Genomic DNA, 18,053 nt, shown 5'->3' with positions numbered 1-18,053 from the left:
AAATGTACATACTTAGCATAAAATAAATAGCTTTTATATACCAAACTTGCTTTTTTTAAAGGTCCTATAGTATTTATATTTCACATGTTAGATGCCAATATGTATAATGTTCATATTTCAGGCAGATTAAGATGTAATAGATGCAACATAATTTTAAGTTCAAAAACATAGATCTGATCATTAGAATAAAATTGTACATTTTCCCGAAACTTAAAACTTTCATAGCATCTCAGATCTAGTATTTAATTAGTTTGAATTATAATTCTAATATAGATCTTGAAACATTTTAAGCATCTTAATTTATGTCCTAGTAGTGGGAAATGTACAACACAAAATGCAACTAACATTAGTGTAACTAAATGTTTAATACAGACTCAATTATAAATAGTTTGTGATAATCATTTTACTACAAATCTTGATTATCACAAATTATGACTTTGTAGAAAAGTGCAACTTCAAAATAATGCATATGAATGGCCATAAAAGAATGTATAAAACTATATTTTCAAGGGATGCCAAAATATTATAATTCATAAAATTTCAAAACAAAATCAGTAAAAAATTTATTATATAACTACATACAGTAAAATAAATGACCTAAATATGGCATAAATATAAAAGTTTCACAAAATAAAATATATGACAATGGGGTTATATACATGAACACAAACTGAAAATGCTCTTTCAACACCACAGTACAGCGTTTCCCAAATTTTTTTGTCTGCGGTTCGATACGAGATTTTAAATTTTTTCGCGACTCACCTTATAAAAAACATTTTTTTACAAAACAAATTTTATTTTTTAATAAAAATCAAAATTCAAGTTATTTGTTTGTTTATTTCATACACAAAAATTGAAAAATAATTATATAACAAAAACATAAGTAACTAAAGACAATCCATTATCTTCATTTAAAACTTAAAGTAAATTTTGTTTTACATATTTTGATCTTAGTGCGAAGGATGATGTTGTTTTTCATCACATAGTAATTTCAAATTAGGACTTAATGATGTTAATTTTATTCTCAAATTAGGTTTGACATCCAATCTGTTTCGATACTTATTTTTTAAGTACACCAAGGCTGAGAATGCAATTTCACACGTATAAGTGGTGATAAAAGGCATTAAAAATTGTATCGCTTTTTCGCTTACGATTGGATATTCCTTTTGACAGCGCAACCAAAAATTAATTAGTGGTACAGTTTCAAACACTTTTCTAAGATCGGTGTCGCATGAAATTTCAATTAAATTATCAACTTCTTGTTCACTAAGATTAAGCATTTCTTCCTTTTCAATATCCACAGGAAAAGGATCTTTAATCCACATATTATTTGAAGGAATATCCGGAAAGTAGTCTTTAAAACTATTTATTAGCTCCAAAAGATGTTCTTGAATTGAAACTGATAGTGTTTCAAGATGCACATCTTCTTCATTGTAGTTTGAATGGGTTTCAACAAATTCATGTAATATTTCAAAAGATTTAAAATTTCCTTTTGAAAGTCGTTGTTTCAACAGAGTCATTTTTTTAATTATTGCAGCGACTTTTTCTGATACTTTGAAAATATTTAAACCAAAAATCCTTGCAAATTTAAATTCAATTCATTGAATGTAGCAACTATGTCACACAAGTAAGCTACTTTTATTAACCACTCGAAATCATGGAATCTATCCTTAAATAGAAAAATAGCATTTTTTTAGATGGTGGGTGTTCATTCAGAAATACCAAAGCTTCGTCTTTTAGCTTAAACACACATTTTAAAAATATTTTCTTTTGAAAGCCATCATGAATTACAATACAAAAGGAGGTGTTTATGATCACTCCCTATTTCCTTGCATAATTCGATAAAAAGTCTGCTATTTAATGGACAAGACTTTATGTACTTTACAAACTTTACACATTCTTCCAAAGTCATGTTTAAATTTAAAGGCATTTGTTTTACTGCCAACGTTTGTTTACGGATACTACGGATACTGCAGTGCACTCATACACAATTAATTGCTAATTCTTGAATTTGTTTAACCCTTTCGTGGGCCATTTATTTCTCTTTTGAATTTCTCCCGTTTTTTTATGTTTTATTATCAACTAAACAATAGCATTTAAGGAAATGTATTTTATTTTGCCAAATTTTTTTGTTTACATTTAAATTCTAGGGGTGGGAAGTACGGGACATTTTATGGTCATAGAGAAAATTCAATTTAAAGGCGATTATTTGCCGTGAAAAGATGAGAAACATGTTGCAATGCACAAGGGTACATCACATAATGCACACATATAGCGGGTCCTCTTTTCTTGGGCCTTTGAGCTACATTTCTTACATCATCTATAGTTGGAAAGCATCTTTGGCATATGATTTCCCACATTGGCTAAGCGTATATCATCCAGAACTGCACACCTTTTTGTTTGGAAGCTAGCAGGACGGCCTTTCCTTTTTCGAGGAATATCCGTCTATTAGTTGACGAGCTAATGCTATACAGAATGTTAGCTGGTCTAAACTTCTGTTTCTCTTGTTTACTTGCCACAGTATAAAACTATTTACAATGCCAAGATCAATAAGAAAATCAAAAATACGATGCCACCATTCTACAGATCTTCTTCCTATTTGGTATCTTTTCTTTGATTGAAGTAATCAACCCCTCCCATGATATCATTATATACTGCTACAGCTTTAGGGCAAGGCACTTCTGTTTTAGTACCATCCTTTTGTGTACGATTTACAGATGTAATATTCGCTGAATTGTGTGCAGTAGTCAACAATGTAACAGCCTTTTTGTCCATCCACTTTATTGCAGCAACGCCTTCCTAAGTTAGGAACACTGATTCCCCTCTTTGTAGTTTGTTATTAGCCTTCAGCATTGGTAGAAGATCCTTCCTTTGCGGCCTCACAGTCCCCACAGAAGACAGACCATTTATAAGTAGACTTTTTGCGAGCCTAAAAGATGTCAAATAGTTATCATAGGCTATAAGATGACCTGTCTGTTTCACATCTTCCGTTAGTTTAGTTTGTTTCCCCTAAGCTCAATATTTTACCCTTATTATCAGAAGTTTCTTTTCCACAATAAATTTCAAATTTTTCAATATATCCAGTCAGAGTCTGCTAAACACCACACCTTGTAACCTCTTTTTATAGGCTTCATTGGCATATACTGCTTCAATGAAATTCTCCCTTTGAAAGCTATCATACATTCATCTATTCATAATGTTGACGAAGTTTCGTAGACTTTAGGTATGGAATCATTGAGCTGTGAGAGGATTGGTCTGACTTTATCGAGTTTATCATGCCCAAGTTGCCCACATGGATTTGTGCTGTTATCGTTTACATGTAAAATCTCAGTTACTTTTTTGAACCTCTTTGCGATTATTATTCTTGCTCCTGATTGAACATTGAGAATAGGGTCTGTGCAGTAGTTTTTCAGTTCAGGCAATTGATGTTTACCCATGAGTATATGCATACCTACCCATGCTTTCAATTTTTCTGATGTGATTTCTTTCCAGTTCAGGATAATGTCTTTTGTGGTATGACCCAATCTCTTCCTTTTCTTAGGCTGCTTTGCATATGAGTTTCGTCAACAATATTCAGTAAAATTTCCTCGGTAAAAATCATGCCAAAATAATCCTTTTCTTTCTCAGTAGAATTGAATGATATTTTCAAATGTATTTTGAAAAATATTCTAATTTTTCCAACCTACCTATTGCTCGTGGCTTTTATACACAATGCAATAGCATTTTCACTTTCCAACCATTATTTATTATTCAATATTAGATAGTTCTTGCAGAAATATACAAAATAAGAGAACGTTATTATAATAAAAACAGTGTTTTACTTACATTTGTAGCAGAATCGTATAGTAATGCAAATGTCAAATCAAAACAGGTGTCTTAGTGGAACAGATCTCACACAACGCGTTCGAACTTTCAAAACAAATGTGGTAATTCTGTTTTCAATCGATTGAACACACATGGCAACACAATACTGAAGTGGGAATTAGAGTTCCCAACGTTATAATACCAAAGCCAATATATTATAGTGGGTTTTGCGCTTCCCACAGGTGTATTTCCCAGGATCATGTAGGTGGGAAGTAATCTTCCCACGGCCCACGAAAAGGTTAAACAAACCTTTATGAAGGCCTGCCATTGCACATGCTTACTTAGCCCAATACACTTCATCCAATCAATATCGTGACTAGTGACAAAATTATTGGTAGCCTTAAAAATTGAGGTCGTTCTTGTTAGTAGCCTTTTACAAAACAAAATATTTTCTTGTATGGTGTCTTTGTCAATATATCTGATAAAACACATATTTGCATTATTCTTGATATCTGTGCTTTCATCTATTTGCAAGGGGAAAAAACTTGCTCTTCTTTACTTGAGCAACTAGTTCTTCTTCTAAATGTTTTCCGCAATCATCAATTTTCCGTTTAACTGTATTATTTGATAATGGTATCTCCAAACATAAACATTTTTCCTTTATTCGTCATAAATTATTTGCGACAATTTTCAAAGCGGGAAATATTAATTTTTCTCCAGTACTATGAGGATACCCAGCTTCAGCTATTAATTTGGAAATTTCAAAAAATGTCAAAGTCAGGTTTTTATTTGACTGGTGAGGTAAGAGTGTATTTTTCTTCTTTCTTTCTTCCCCCCCCCTCCTCTCTCTCTCTCTTTTGAGCAGCAATCAATTTATTTTTCTTATCAGTAAAAAAGTTCATTGGCTTATCAGAGTAGTCCGAATGGAGTGTGTTTAAATGCCATTTCAACTTTGACGGTTTCATACTTTCATTTGAAAGTTGCTCATTGCAAATAAAACATAGCGGCAAATTATTTTGACTGCCACCGGCAATGAACCCAAAGCATAAATATTTGTCTCATAGTTGCGAGACCAAGTAGCTTTACGCTTGTTATTTTGGTGCTGTACATCTGCTTTAGGTGCTTCAGGCACAGTTTCTTTATGTTCATGATGTTCAGCTTTGCTCGTGCTTGTTTGATCATCATCATTTAAATCTGTGGTTTTCTTGATTAACCATTTATCCATTTTAAAAATGTTGAAAGCTTTAACAAAAAGAATTTTACTATTAATGATTAATAAGAAAACATATTTATATTACTTACCAATATGAAGTTGCTATTAATAATAGGTAATAATAATTATTGTCAAATAAAATAGGTAACAAAAATTCAAACATAACCTTGTTTTGATACATGTGAGTTTACGGCGCATGTAGAGAAGGTACTGAATGACGAATCAAAAGCAGCCAATTAGAGCATCCGAATTTAAACGGTCCGGTAGGAAACGGTGAATCTGCAGTATATAAAACCTGCAGTACTTGAAAAAGTTTTGAAAAATATTAAATTTGGAGCAAAATGTTATAGATTTTTATGTTTCTAGAATTTTTGTCATGACCCAGCTGAATTTTTCTGTGACCCGTGTGCCGGATCGTGACCCACACTTTGGGAAACGCTGCCATAGGACACAAATTATGAAGCTTCCATAAATAAACTGTTATCACACTTTCAAATTGTAGAGAAGGTTTGCCTTATTTGTCACAAACCAAAGATGGATACATATCACTATATTTTTAAAGCCTACAGAATATAGGCAAATTGAAGCACTTTAAAAGTGCTGAAACAGCATCATAGTAAACAATCACAGATTACAATTTAAAATAAAATAATTTACAACAGAAAAAATACTGAAAATATATAAAAGATATTTAAAAGATCACTTGAAAGAATGGAAGAAAACAAAACAAATTTATGTTTCAATGAACTTAAAAAGAATAAAGTAGTGCACGATTTATTTTAAAATACAATGGTAATAATTGAAAATTTGCTACTTTTTGACACTGATTTTAAGACTCTTTGAGTAAGAATAACATTATAATTAAAGACTGTTAAATATTATTCATGTGATAAGCTGCAGTTGTAAAAATCTAAACTCCCCCCTCCAAAAAAGATACACACACACATATATATTAATAAGAAATTACAGAAATAAAACTAAAAATTGTATTTCATATTGAAGAATTTTATAATTGCATTCTGTATCCCCTTTTAGAAACTGGAAGCAGGACTTTGTATCAGGTTAAAAACTTTTAAGATACCATGTCAAAAGGAAAGATATTGAATTATTACAACATTTGCATAAAATGTTGTTCTCCCTACAACATTTTATTCAAGTTTCTATTTGCTGACACTATTTTTTAAAACAGCCAAATAACTGGGCTCACTTGATACTGTTTACACTTTATTCAAAAGCTGCTACAGCTTCATTTGATGATAAAAATTATTTTTGTCTCAATTCCTTTTTCACAAAACAAAATGGAACAGTGTTGCGATACAAATGCAGTTCTCAAAAGAAAATTCAAACCATTTACCAAACAATTATCACTTTACCATTATTGTATCTCATTCACATTTTACCAATAATAATGATTTCCAAAACACTTGAGACTTTTTCCATTATTATGCTATTTAATATTAATATACCAGGACATACAATTCTTTTTCTACTGGTTAACAGAAAGATGGAACAAACTTAAAAACTGCTTCATGAAATCAAGCTAATTCAGATTAATTGAGCTGACATTCCCTGAGCAATCTATAGAATGTCCTTAATATGAATAAAGGAGCTATGAGAGTTTTCAGTCATTAGCTTTCTTAGAGTAGCAACATTTTCCTTTATGCCCGAGTTACACAGATGGCTTTTGTGTGTGTCATATTCTAGAAAATTAGCTCTAAATCAGAATAAACACACTAACTTAATACTGCAGTAAAAGGGCTTAATCTCTAAACCTAAATCCTCATCGCATATCTATAGATCTGATATCCTAAAAAATGGGGCACAAAAGTTTTCTTGAAGCATTTTATGTTCATCAAGGACTGGTAAAAAGCATTTGTGAATCAGGAAATGAATACATAAATTATGAATTTAACTATCATAAACTGTGAATATTCTAGAAATGGGTTTTTTTTTTTTTTTTTTTTTTTTTTTCTTTTTTTTTTTCAAAGCAGCAGATTTTATCTGAAATCTACAGAATACTAGTAACTTTTTATTCTAATCTGCATACTCTTAAAATACCGACTTCTTTCTCTTGACTATCCTTTATGATGTTATGTTCTTGGGTGTTGGGAGGAAAGAATAAAAGCTTCATGTTTCTAAATTTTCATTCTGCATGAGACTTATTTTCACTCTCTGCAAAGTCATTCTAGAAGAAACAAAAACATACAAACTTATACTAAAAATAACAATTTATTTACGTTTTATCCCCCCCCCCAAAAAAAGTTATGAACTGTTGCTTGCATGAAATTCATAATTTGCCCTCTTTCACAAATTAATAATGTTTAATATAGGTTTCCAGAATAAGTATTTGCATTTGCAAACAACAACTCTCTGCCTAAATCTTGTTTAACAATGATTTTATATGAAAATGCTCTACAAAATAAACTAGGAAAAAAATGTAATAAGCTAAATTAATTCAGCATTGTAAAGTCCACTTTTGTACAAAGACTGGAACGTTAAACTGGAAAGCATTGTCAGAGCAGCAGCAAAAGTGTCATGTTTTTAGTACTTACTAACGTAAATGAAAAAATATTCAAAATGTGGTACACGAAATTACTGAGAAATGATAAATAACTTAGAAATGTAAACAAAGAAATTTACAGCTATAAATAACAAGCCATTTTTGTCAATCAATGAGACTAGAAGAAATCAGTAACATATAAATTTAAATGATTAAATGGTAGTTATGCAGCTAATGAATGCCCTTCTCTTCTCTATGACTTAGTCAGGCACATACGATAGATCTGATTGAATTATTTAAGCATGATAAAGTACACTAAGGATACAAGTCATGAAAAGGAATTACAGTCAAAAGTCTTTAATTCGGACGTCCATAATCCGGACCTCAAAGCTACAAACTTTGTGCGCATGCGTCAACGCATAATACCTTCACGCATGCACATATGCGTCCATACATGCGCATAATACGTTTACTCAAACGCGTTTAATGTATAACAGATGGTATAAACTAAGCTAAAATTATATATTTCAGTTAATGTTGCAGATTGCGTTGTTCCTTAATCTTCTAATTAGATCCGGCTTATTATTTTTTGCAGACTGTTAGAGCAATTTTATAAAAGTAAGCTTGAACTTTTGATTATGTCAAAAAGAATTTCTGATTCTAGAGCTACCAAAGGATCTACAAAGTGAAAGCATAATTCGATGTCCATCAAACAAAAAGTGGAATTGCTGCAAAAAGTGGATAAAGGCATATCCTTTGGTTTTCTAATCATTTCGAAATATGTTAATCAATTTCACGCTGTTCTGCGGGGAAGGGGGGGGGACGACGAGGCGCTCAATGAACTAGAAGTTGATCTGTCAGCACTATTTTTATCTTCAGGGCAGATGTTTTTATTTTATTCGGCTTATAATTCCTTACTAAATGTAGTATTTCATCTCGATGTACTCAATCTTTCATATGATTTAAATCAAATTCCTTGTCATTATAAATATCACGAATACACATCAAAAAGTTTTCTGGTTGCAATTTTCTAATTTCGACTATGTGTAATGTATGCTTTATGCATACGCGCGTTGAAAGAAATGTTTAATAAAGTAAACAAATAAATATTAAGCTTTTTTTTTTTTTTTTTTTTTGTAAATTTTGATACCCTTTAGATCATAATTGCTCTTTATTTCATAAATTACAGTTTCATATTTTTTATTTCATAATTTCTGCATGCCATCTTACGTATTTAAACTGATGATCTATAATCTGAAAAAATCGATAATCCGGAATCGCCGAAGTCCCGACGAGTCCAGATTGAAGACTTTTGACTGTACTTAGCAAATATTTTAACCCTACGTGACGAAAAATGGGTCACACATAGTGGCGCTTATCAGCAGTTAGCACTCGTGAACTTGTTTATAAATAACCCCTTTTGTATCAAAGAAGGTTATGTTCTGTGCGTAACTGATAACATATATTGCCATATTGCAAAATGCTGCTAACTGTCCTATATGGCCAGTTTTTCAAGGAACACGTTCATGAAAATCTGGAAATTATTGAAATTGCACTTACATCTTCAAAAATATTGTTTCATTGTATATTAATGTTAAATATAATTTGGCCAGTGATTTGAGACTATTATCAATCAAAGTTAGTAAACTTTGGTGTGCCAGTGATTTGAGACTATTATCAATCAAAGTTAGTAAACTTTGGTGCATAGGTGGAAGACGTTTGCGTACGTTTTGATCAGTAGCATAGAGTGACAGGGGTGGCAAATTTCACAATAAATAATAATAATAATAAGTCATAATCTGAAATAAAAATTTTAACCATCCCTTTTCATAATTTTGCTGCACCTGCAATTTGGACTGATTAAAATTAAACTTTTTATTATTTAATCTGTAAAAGAACTGGGCAATCCCCTTTCTTTAGGAAGCGTAGTAATCTCAATCGTTTCATCAACTGGCAACACTGTCTGTACTAACCAGTTGCCTTGTGATTATTCCCCGTGCTTTATACTGTGCTTGGATTGTTTATAATAAATACTGAGCAAAAATTCATTCTTTCACATCAAGAATAGAGTTCAATATTGTCTAATAACACCTGTTACATCAGTCCTTTAATTCACATTGACTCAATTAACCAGTTACAATTCACGATTTTTTTAAGTGCATGTTGCAATTTGTGATTGTTAAATTATTGAACTTTGTCAATAAAATTTATGTAAACTATAAATCAATGGTCTACATGTTTGGCTAACCATGTGATTATTACAGGTATTATATTTCAACTGCTCTCGAATCCAGCCGAATTATGTTTCTGTACGAAATATGTACGTATGGGCAGAAAAAAGGATTGTGTTCACCAAAACAAATTGTAAAATGGATTCAGAAGAGATTTTTTTTTTTTCTTGACATACATATGTCAAGAAAAAACATATGTATGTATAACTTATAACTGAAAAATGAAGAAACATAGAAATTTGTATATGTTAAAACGTAGAAATGTTGTATATGGGACTACTATAATATGTATTCATGAATCTCCTCTTTTTTCGTTGCAATCAGTCGCACTAAATATGCATATACAGATATATATATATAAAAGAAAAGAAAAAAAAGCCTGAACAGATTGATCAAAATATGAGACTGTTGTTCATTCAGCAAGGCCATGAAGCTGTTCAGCATATCACTACTAAATCTGCGGAATTAAAAAAGGCCAAACATTATTTGATTACATTTGACAGCACTCCAGATTTTTCTCATAAAGACTGAAATTGCCAGGTATTAAGATACATAACAACTGAAAATTGTGACGTACAAGTCAAGGAATCTGTTACAGATTTCATTGAAACAAAAAATAAAACTGCTGAAGGAATTTCAAATATGATATTGAGCAAGCTTGAAGCTGATGGTCTCAATATAATTAATTTTATAGGCCAAGCATATGATAAGGATGCTTTTATGAAAGGCATTCAGGAGTTCAGCAAAGAATAAAAGAAATAAATCCCAAAATTGAATTTGTACCTTGCTCAAACCATTTGTTAAATCTGGTTTGTTAACATGCTGTCTCAGCTGAGGCGAGTTCAGTAACTTTTTTTCAGTACATTAGAACACCGCTATTTATTTTTTTCCATGTTTACACATTACTGTGGAGTTCTAATAGCAACTAGAAGCAAAAGTTTAAAAAAGGTTCTGGATATGTGGTGTAGCAGAGAAGGCAATGCCATAAATATGACACAGCATCATTACAAAGACATTTTGGTAACTCTGGGAAAACTAATAGAGATGGATGAAAACTTAAACATAAGAACAGATGCAGGAACTTTGCTAGCTGCAATGCAGTCATTTTTTCCTATCTTTCTTTTTGGTGATTCTGGCAACCTGAGCTATATGAAATGAACGATGCAAAAAAATAATTACATAAGAAATTGATATAAAACTGTGCACCTGGAAAAGTGCTTTGCAGGTAATACTCATAGCGAAACAAGAGGAATGACGTACAGCACTGTAAGTTATACAAAAAATGCATGTGAAGACTTGGCATTTCCATGGAACTTCAGAGGCACAAAACAAAAATGCATATTTCTGATGACAGAAGTAGAGATGTCAATTTGTAAGATAAAAATCAGTTAAGACAGAAGCTGTTTTCTCCTTTAGACAAAATAATGGTAGAAATCCGCAAGAGATTTTGGCAGGTATGGAATTTGAGGGAAAAGTTTGCTTATCTAATGCAAGCTATACTTTTAGACTGGAATGACACTAAATGGAAAGTGTGCATCTGCTGATTAGGGATTATGCATGTGCCGAAATTGATGAATAGTACTTCAAGTTCAAACGAGTTCAACAATAGCTGTTCTGGGCAACTAAAATAAATTACCATGGACCCCCTCAGATTATTGCAATTTATTCTGAAATCCAAGCTGGAAGATCTCTGCCCAATATTATGATAATGCTCCGAATATTCCTCACAACTGTTAAAAGCAATACTGGCTGTGAGAAAAGCTTTTCAAAAATTAATGTTGATAAAAAATTGTTTAAGATCAACAATACATACGTTAACCAATCTTTCTATTTTGTCTGATGTGTAGACAAATAAAATATTAGTTAAAGATGACAGTTTTATTTAAAAATTTTCAATAAAAATATAACTTTATTTTTATATTTTAACAGCATAACTGTAGTTCTAACTGGAAGTTGATTTGTGCTTTATATTTTGTTTTATGTTATCCTTAAATTGCATTTCTAATTTTATGTAACAACAACTTAATCTTGTCAATGAATATCATAAATGTCATATGTATTAATTATGGCTTATGTGTAAGAACTTTTGTAACTTTTGTGATTATGAGATTATTAAATATACATAGATGACTTCTTTATTTTTACCCCATATAATACACAATAAGAAATTTATTCTTGCTGAAAAGTTATTTAGAATTCCTATAAATTGTGGAACCTCTTATATTTAAATATCTAAATAAGCTGTTGGCAAATTTGGCCTAAGTAAATTATTTTTACACTTCAATAGAAAAATGCTTTCCCGTTGGTGGTGATAAACTGGCATATTTTAAGCTTCTTGAGTAGTGCTGGTGGGAAGCAGGTTGATGGGTTTCCTTAGAGTAGAGTTATTGGGCTAGCCGTGAAAATTAATTTGGCAAGATGTAATTAAGAAAAATTATTGCAAACAATTTAGAACAGAAAGGAAAGCTAGCCAAATTAAAATGGACAGTAAAAAAAAAAAAAAAGGATTCTTGCAAAATTAAAGTTAATAATTTTGAGTTACATATTTTAGGTCTTACACACACAAACATTGAACTCTCACCCCATTCAGTTACAGCCAAAAACATCACAGAGAAAACAATGCAAGGTGAAAACGTCATGGTACAAAACATCGTGGGAGAAAATCAGCAAAGAGAAAACATCATGGTACAAAATATCATCATCGAAAACAAAGCGCTTAAAAAAACCTCGCAGTTTAAAAACATTGTCGTTGGAAATATCGTGATAAAAAATAAAGTACCTATAAATCATCTCAGACATGTGTTTTAATGCTTTAATAATTTAATAATTATAAATGGATATTTGCATAATGATTTGTGAGAGCAAGATGGAAAGAAGGATAACTTTTACTTTCCTATTTTTTTATTAACTAATAAATTTAAGAAAAAAGAAATTTAAACAAAACAAGAAATAATTTTCACTCTAAGAGTATCAGATTAACAAAAGTGAAGAAAATAATCTCATAATTAACTTAGTAATTTTTTTATAGATAAGGTCATGCAGTTACTTATCTTTCCTTGGTCATGCAGTTACTTATCTTTCCTTTTCTAGTCTTTCTTAGATTATACTTTTCATGAAAAATTACCAGCAAAACTCTATAAAAATAATTTATTAACAACCTTTGTTAGTTAGCTATGTCAGTTTAAAATTCTATTAAGTGCTATAAGTTGCATTATAGCACTTAATAGAATTTTTCTATTCTTAACATTTTGTATGCTTAAGTTTCCATATTACATTTTCAGCAAATATTTATTAGTTAATAAAAAAATATGAAAGTAAAATCACCCTTCTTTCCAACTTACGCTCACAAATCCTTACAATTATTAAAGCATGTGTTAAAGACACATGTCGTGTGATGATTTGTAGGTACTTTATTTTTTACCACGATATTTTTAAACTGTGAAGTTTTTGAACCGCTTTATTTTTGACGATGATATTTTCTCCCACGATGTTTTGACCTTGCGTTGTTTTCTCTACGACGTTATCGTTTGTGATGTTTTCGCCGGACACCTCCATTCAGTGGAAAACAATATGGAAAGCCAATTTTAAAGCCTGTGTGAAATTGCCAAAAACTGGTCTGCCATCTGCTCAGCATATGCAGCTATAAGGTTGAGAGCATTAACACTGATTAGCGTGCTCAATTGAAAACTTGATTAACCTCATCAACAGGACCACTGATCCTTTGTTAAACACATACAAAGTAGTAAAATAATAGAGTAAGGAGGTAAAACGTAACCAACATACACAGATGAGAAGGAAACTTGATATAATTTTCTCTTTTTGGTGTACTAAATTAGGCACAGCCCTTTCAATTTCTAACTTTTATTTGGATATGTTCTCTTCAAAGAATCAGTACTGCATCATTTACATCATTATTCCTTCTGATCACCAATGCTGCAGAGCTCTTGTCCAACTGCCATTCAAAAAAGGAGCCGAGTTTATATATGCCCCAGCTGCTGAATATGCAGTCACTTTCCTCCCTTTGCAAATATATAATTAATCACTTTGCCATATCAGATATTGTCTAGCAACGTGAATTTGTAGTATTTAGATTTGTGTGGATGCTTACTGCACCCATAATAATGCGAAAATCAAGACTATATCTCCTAAGAAATTAATGATGTGTGATTGAAGATATGTATCAAATATATTCAGGAATAAATTATGTGTTGAACTTGGAATGTTCGCCTGTTAGTCTGCTGCTCCATCTCCACAAGAGTTTACAGCTGTCTTCTATCATTAAATTACCTATAAATAAATCATTATTTTTGTGCGCATATTGTGTCCATTTATAGAGACATAAGCCTTTTGATGAAGATGCCATGAGAAATGTAAAACCTTTTTGGTTTTGTATAATCTTTTTATGATCTTTTATGTTTGAGTTTTATATTTTTCAGTATTCTGCAGTAATTATATTTTGTCTGTAACGTTCTTCTTTGTTATTACTGTTATTATTACTTTTTATTTTTATCTTTGTTTTATTCTTGCTGTTTCAGTAGAATGTGAATTTAAAATCATGATTTCTTAACAGGATTTCTTTTGTATGCCTGATTTTATCCAAACTTAATTAAAAAACTAAATTTAATTAATTCCTTTTTTTAATTAACTAAATTTAAAAAGGGAAAAGAAATGGTTTGTGGTTTTTGTCTTATTAGAAGTACATATAATAAATACTTCATGGAATTGCACAAAAATGAATCTAAAAGCAAATTTGTGTAAGAAAGATAAGACTTTTATGTATGTTTTACGTGCGTTTTGATGCTGAGAAAAGCATTTTCTTAAGATTAACTTACCGTTTGAGTGGCAAGCTCACTTTCATCCAATCATGAAATTCTTGATCCTTTTGAATAAATAGTTATTTCAAATATTTTATCTCCTTACATTCTTTTATGATCTAAATGAATCCTTACTAATGAAAGATTATGAAAACAAAGAACAAAATATATAATTTTAGAAATCTAGCTAATGGATGCTTAAATACAGCAGTTCACTAGATTTAAAAAACCACAGAGCTAACAGGGTTAACATCTGAAAGAAATAAAAGAAGACTCAAATAGGTAGCAATGTCATACTCCTACTAAAATTTATTTTAGAAACTCCATTATCAATCATAGTTTACCAAAATTTTTTCATAATAGCTTGTATACAGCTATACTATTTCTGCATTTAATTATTACTTCTAAAATTACTCTCATAATAACCCTAACTGTCCATGTACAGTACAAAGTCTTTAATCTGGAATGATCTATTATCCGGACCTCAAAGCTACAAACTTTATGCTTTTACGCATGCACGTAAAGAGAAGAGATACTGTTTATAGAGAGAGACTGTTTATAGAAGAGAAAATTAAAGAGAAAGTATTAGCACAAAAAACAAATCAACTTAAACAACTTACATTGAAAGAAATGTTTAATAAAGTAAACAAATAAATATTAAGGTTTTTTTTTTTTTTTTTTTTATATATAAATTTTGATACCCTTTAGATCATAATTGCTCTTTATTCCATAGATTACGGTTTCATATTTTTAATTGTATAATTTCTGCATGCCATCTTACCAGATTTAAATTGATGTTCTATAAAACAGAAAAACCCTTAATCCAGAATCGCCGAAGTCCCGACAGAGTCCGGATTATGGACTTTTTACTGTATTTTGAAGTATCAAACTTGCAAATAATGTAATTTTCCACTACTTTAGAAAATATATCAATATATTTAAAATTCAAAATACAATATTTGCTAGTTTATTTGGCTTATTAAATATTTATTCAAGAATAATTATATGCTTATACTAATTTTATAAAATTGTAACGCAATAAAATAAAATCAGAACTTACCATTGCCAACTGCTTTCCAATATTTGCAATTGTTATGCCTCCAGAAAAAACAACACAAGGTAACCAAGATCTCACATAGAGAAATTCCCTTTCAGAATACCTACAAATTAATAAACAAACTGTGAAACTTCGACAATACTCATCATCTCTCTATCTATCTATAAAGCAATATTTTTAGGGTAAAAAATAAAAGTGCAACATAAGATTTGTATAGATTTTCCTTTTACTTCTTTTGGAAATATGAAAGAAAGTTATGTTTAAATTTTTAGATGACAATTATGTTACAATGTATATAAAAGTCATTTTTAAAAGTATAGATGAGAACTCTGTTAACAAATCATTTGATACTTTGATTATTTGAACCACTGGTGAAAAATTATGATAAAGCATTCATGTAGAAAAGCAATATATCACAAAAATAGTTATGTGTCAAACCATGATGTTACCATTACCAAAAAGTATTTATGCTACAACACAGGTACTCGCATAGCACATGTAACAGTTTAATCGGCGTAATATTTTGGGGCGGGGGTTATGTAAATTAAATCGGTATTCGAATAAAAGGGACACACAGCTTGAATTGAATTCCTGCTCATGTAAATCAGTTCACTAGAATTTTTCGTTTTTTATTGCATTATATTTATATATATTCGGGATGATGAACAATTGCATTATTTTCTGCTGTGGATATAAACTTCTCCCAAATGATATAATGATATCGTCTACTATCGCTGGTTTTATCCCATAAATGTTCTTTTCACTTTTGTAATTTACTTTTGTTACATAAAGAACAGACAGTTTTGTCCATGATTTTTTACATAAATTTTAACTTCATTTCATAATTAAAATATTTAACTTTTCTCTTCCCTCACAGGAACAGAAAATTCACAACTTAGTTTATAGGAAGTTGCTTTTTATTTCTCTGTAACAACACCAGAAATAAACTAAATCAGACTATTTATCATATGAATCGTCTAAGTATCAGCTAGTAAACTTTAATCATTTCATGTACTGTAAAAACAAATTAAAACTAGGAATATTTGATGCTAAAAATATAAGATTCATAATGAAAGAAATGCTTTGGGTTAAAGCTAAGCCAATTATGAATTACTATGACAGACTATTTAATTTTAAATGTTATTAAATTATAATATTACTACAACCAAAAAGTTCTTGCTGCTCTGGATAAAAAATAGAAATGACTTTTCTCGTTCTTTAAAACAATAAGACATAAATAATAATCCACCACTAATCCTCAAAGTAACCAGTGCCTTTTGCCAACGAGTGGCTAGCTGTGCAATGCCATCGCGGTAAAAGTCACAAGTCTTTGACGCAAAGATGTCCGTGAGGGCCCTTTTTGAGGTCTGGCTGGTTGTTGAAGGACTTCCCACGAAGATGGTTGTCCAAGGAATGGAAAAGGTGGTAGTTTGTCGGTGCGAGGTCTAAGTTTAGTGGATGGGGTAGTGTCTCCCAGCTTAGTGGCTGGATGGTATCCCTGGCCTCCCGAGCCACGAGGCCTTTAATTGTCATGGAGGAGGAGTACACCTTTACAATTGACCAATGCTGTCTCTTTATGCATGAGTGCTTGATGCACATGTTCCTACTGCTACGAGCACAGGCAAGGTTTGGCCCCCCTGCAGGAGCTCATAGTGCACCACTTGGTGACTAGCCCACTGGATGCAGAGTATGATCTTGCATGGGTGGAAAGAAGGTTTCATAGTGTGAGATACAGGATCCCGTGGAGACAACAATGCCTGGAACGCCTAGGTGTGTCATACTGGACCCATGTTTCATCACTGGTGAGTACTCGATCAAATATGGATGCACTGCAGTGCTGAGTAAGCAATGACAAACAGCCAGCGGCACACTGTTCCTTGTTTGCATCGAACAGTGTGTGGAGTACCCACTTGCTCAATTTGTATGATTTCCTATTGGTGCAAATGGAATTTGATTGTTTCATCAGATATCTGGAAGTGTGCGGCAAGCTCACCATATGTTTGGCTACTGTCACTCTCTATGGCTGCTCCCAAGGCCTCATCATACAGCGCTTGTGGCTGACCGCTGCATGGTGTATCACTAAAAGACATATTCCTTGATCTCTGGAAGGATCTTTTGGAACCATTGCCCAGCAGTTCATTTACTAACAGCATCATCCCCAGAGGCCTGGCAAAATCAGCGACTTGATTCTGCTGCTCACGAGCCCACTTTAAAATCATACAGCAAACAACTCCGAACCAGCACTTTTGACAAGTCCATTTCAATCAGTCGCCGTGTGAGTTACATTTGAAGTACCAATGCAACGTGCTTTTATACTCTTGGTCAATGTCCGTACTCCCATCCTAACCACTTCGTTGCCAAATTTGGTGACTATTTTTATGCTAGGGTTCACTCTTCCAATGTCATATCAGAAATGGCAAGAACTTTCTTGGTT

General features: G+C 31.6%; 1 protein-coding gene across 3 annotated transcripts in view; it reads right to left on the bottom strand.

The window, feature by feature from the left end:
- Positions 1–538: 538 nt before the first annotated feature.
- LOC118187976 (insulin-induced gene 2 protein-like) overlaps positions 539–18,053 on the bottom strand; it is an 87,252-nt gene continuing 69,737 nt past the window's right edge. For all 3 annotated transcript variants that reach the window (XM_085810803.1, XM_085810802.1, XM_085810801.1), the window contains 2 exons: positions 15,623–15,722; positions 539–7,202 (listed from right to left, as the gene is read on the bottom strand). In XM_085810803.1, coding sequence (XP_085666929.1) covers positions 7,161–7,202; positions 15,623–15,722 — 142 coding nt within the window. In that variant the 3' untranslated portion in view covers positions 539–7,160. The remainder of the gene's footprint in view (positions 7,203–15,622; positions 15,723–18,053) is intronic.

This window comes from Stegodyphus dumicola, chromosome 2 (genome assembly GCF_044657685.1).
Source record: "Stegodyphus dumicola isolate Sdum_Otavi_A_Nest chromosome 2, ASM4465768v1".
NCBI classification, from domain to species: domain Eukaryota; kingdom Metazoa; phylum Arthropoda; class Arachnida; order Araneae; family Eresidae; genus Stegodyphus; species Stegodyphus dumicola.
This window is presented reverse-complemented; position numbering and strand designations above follow the sequence as displayed.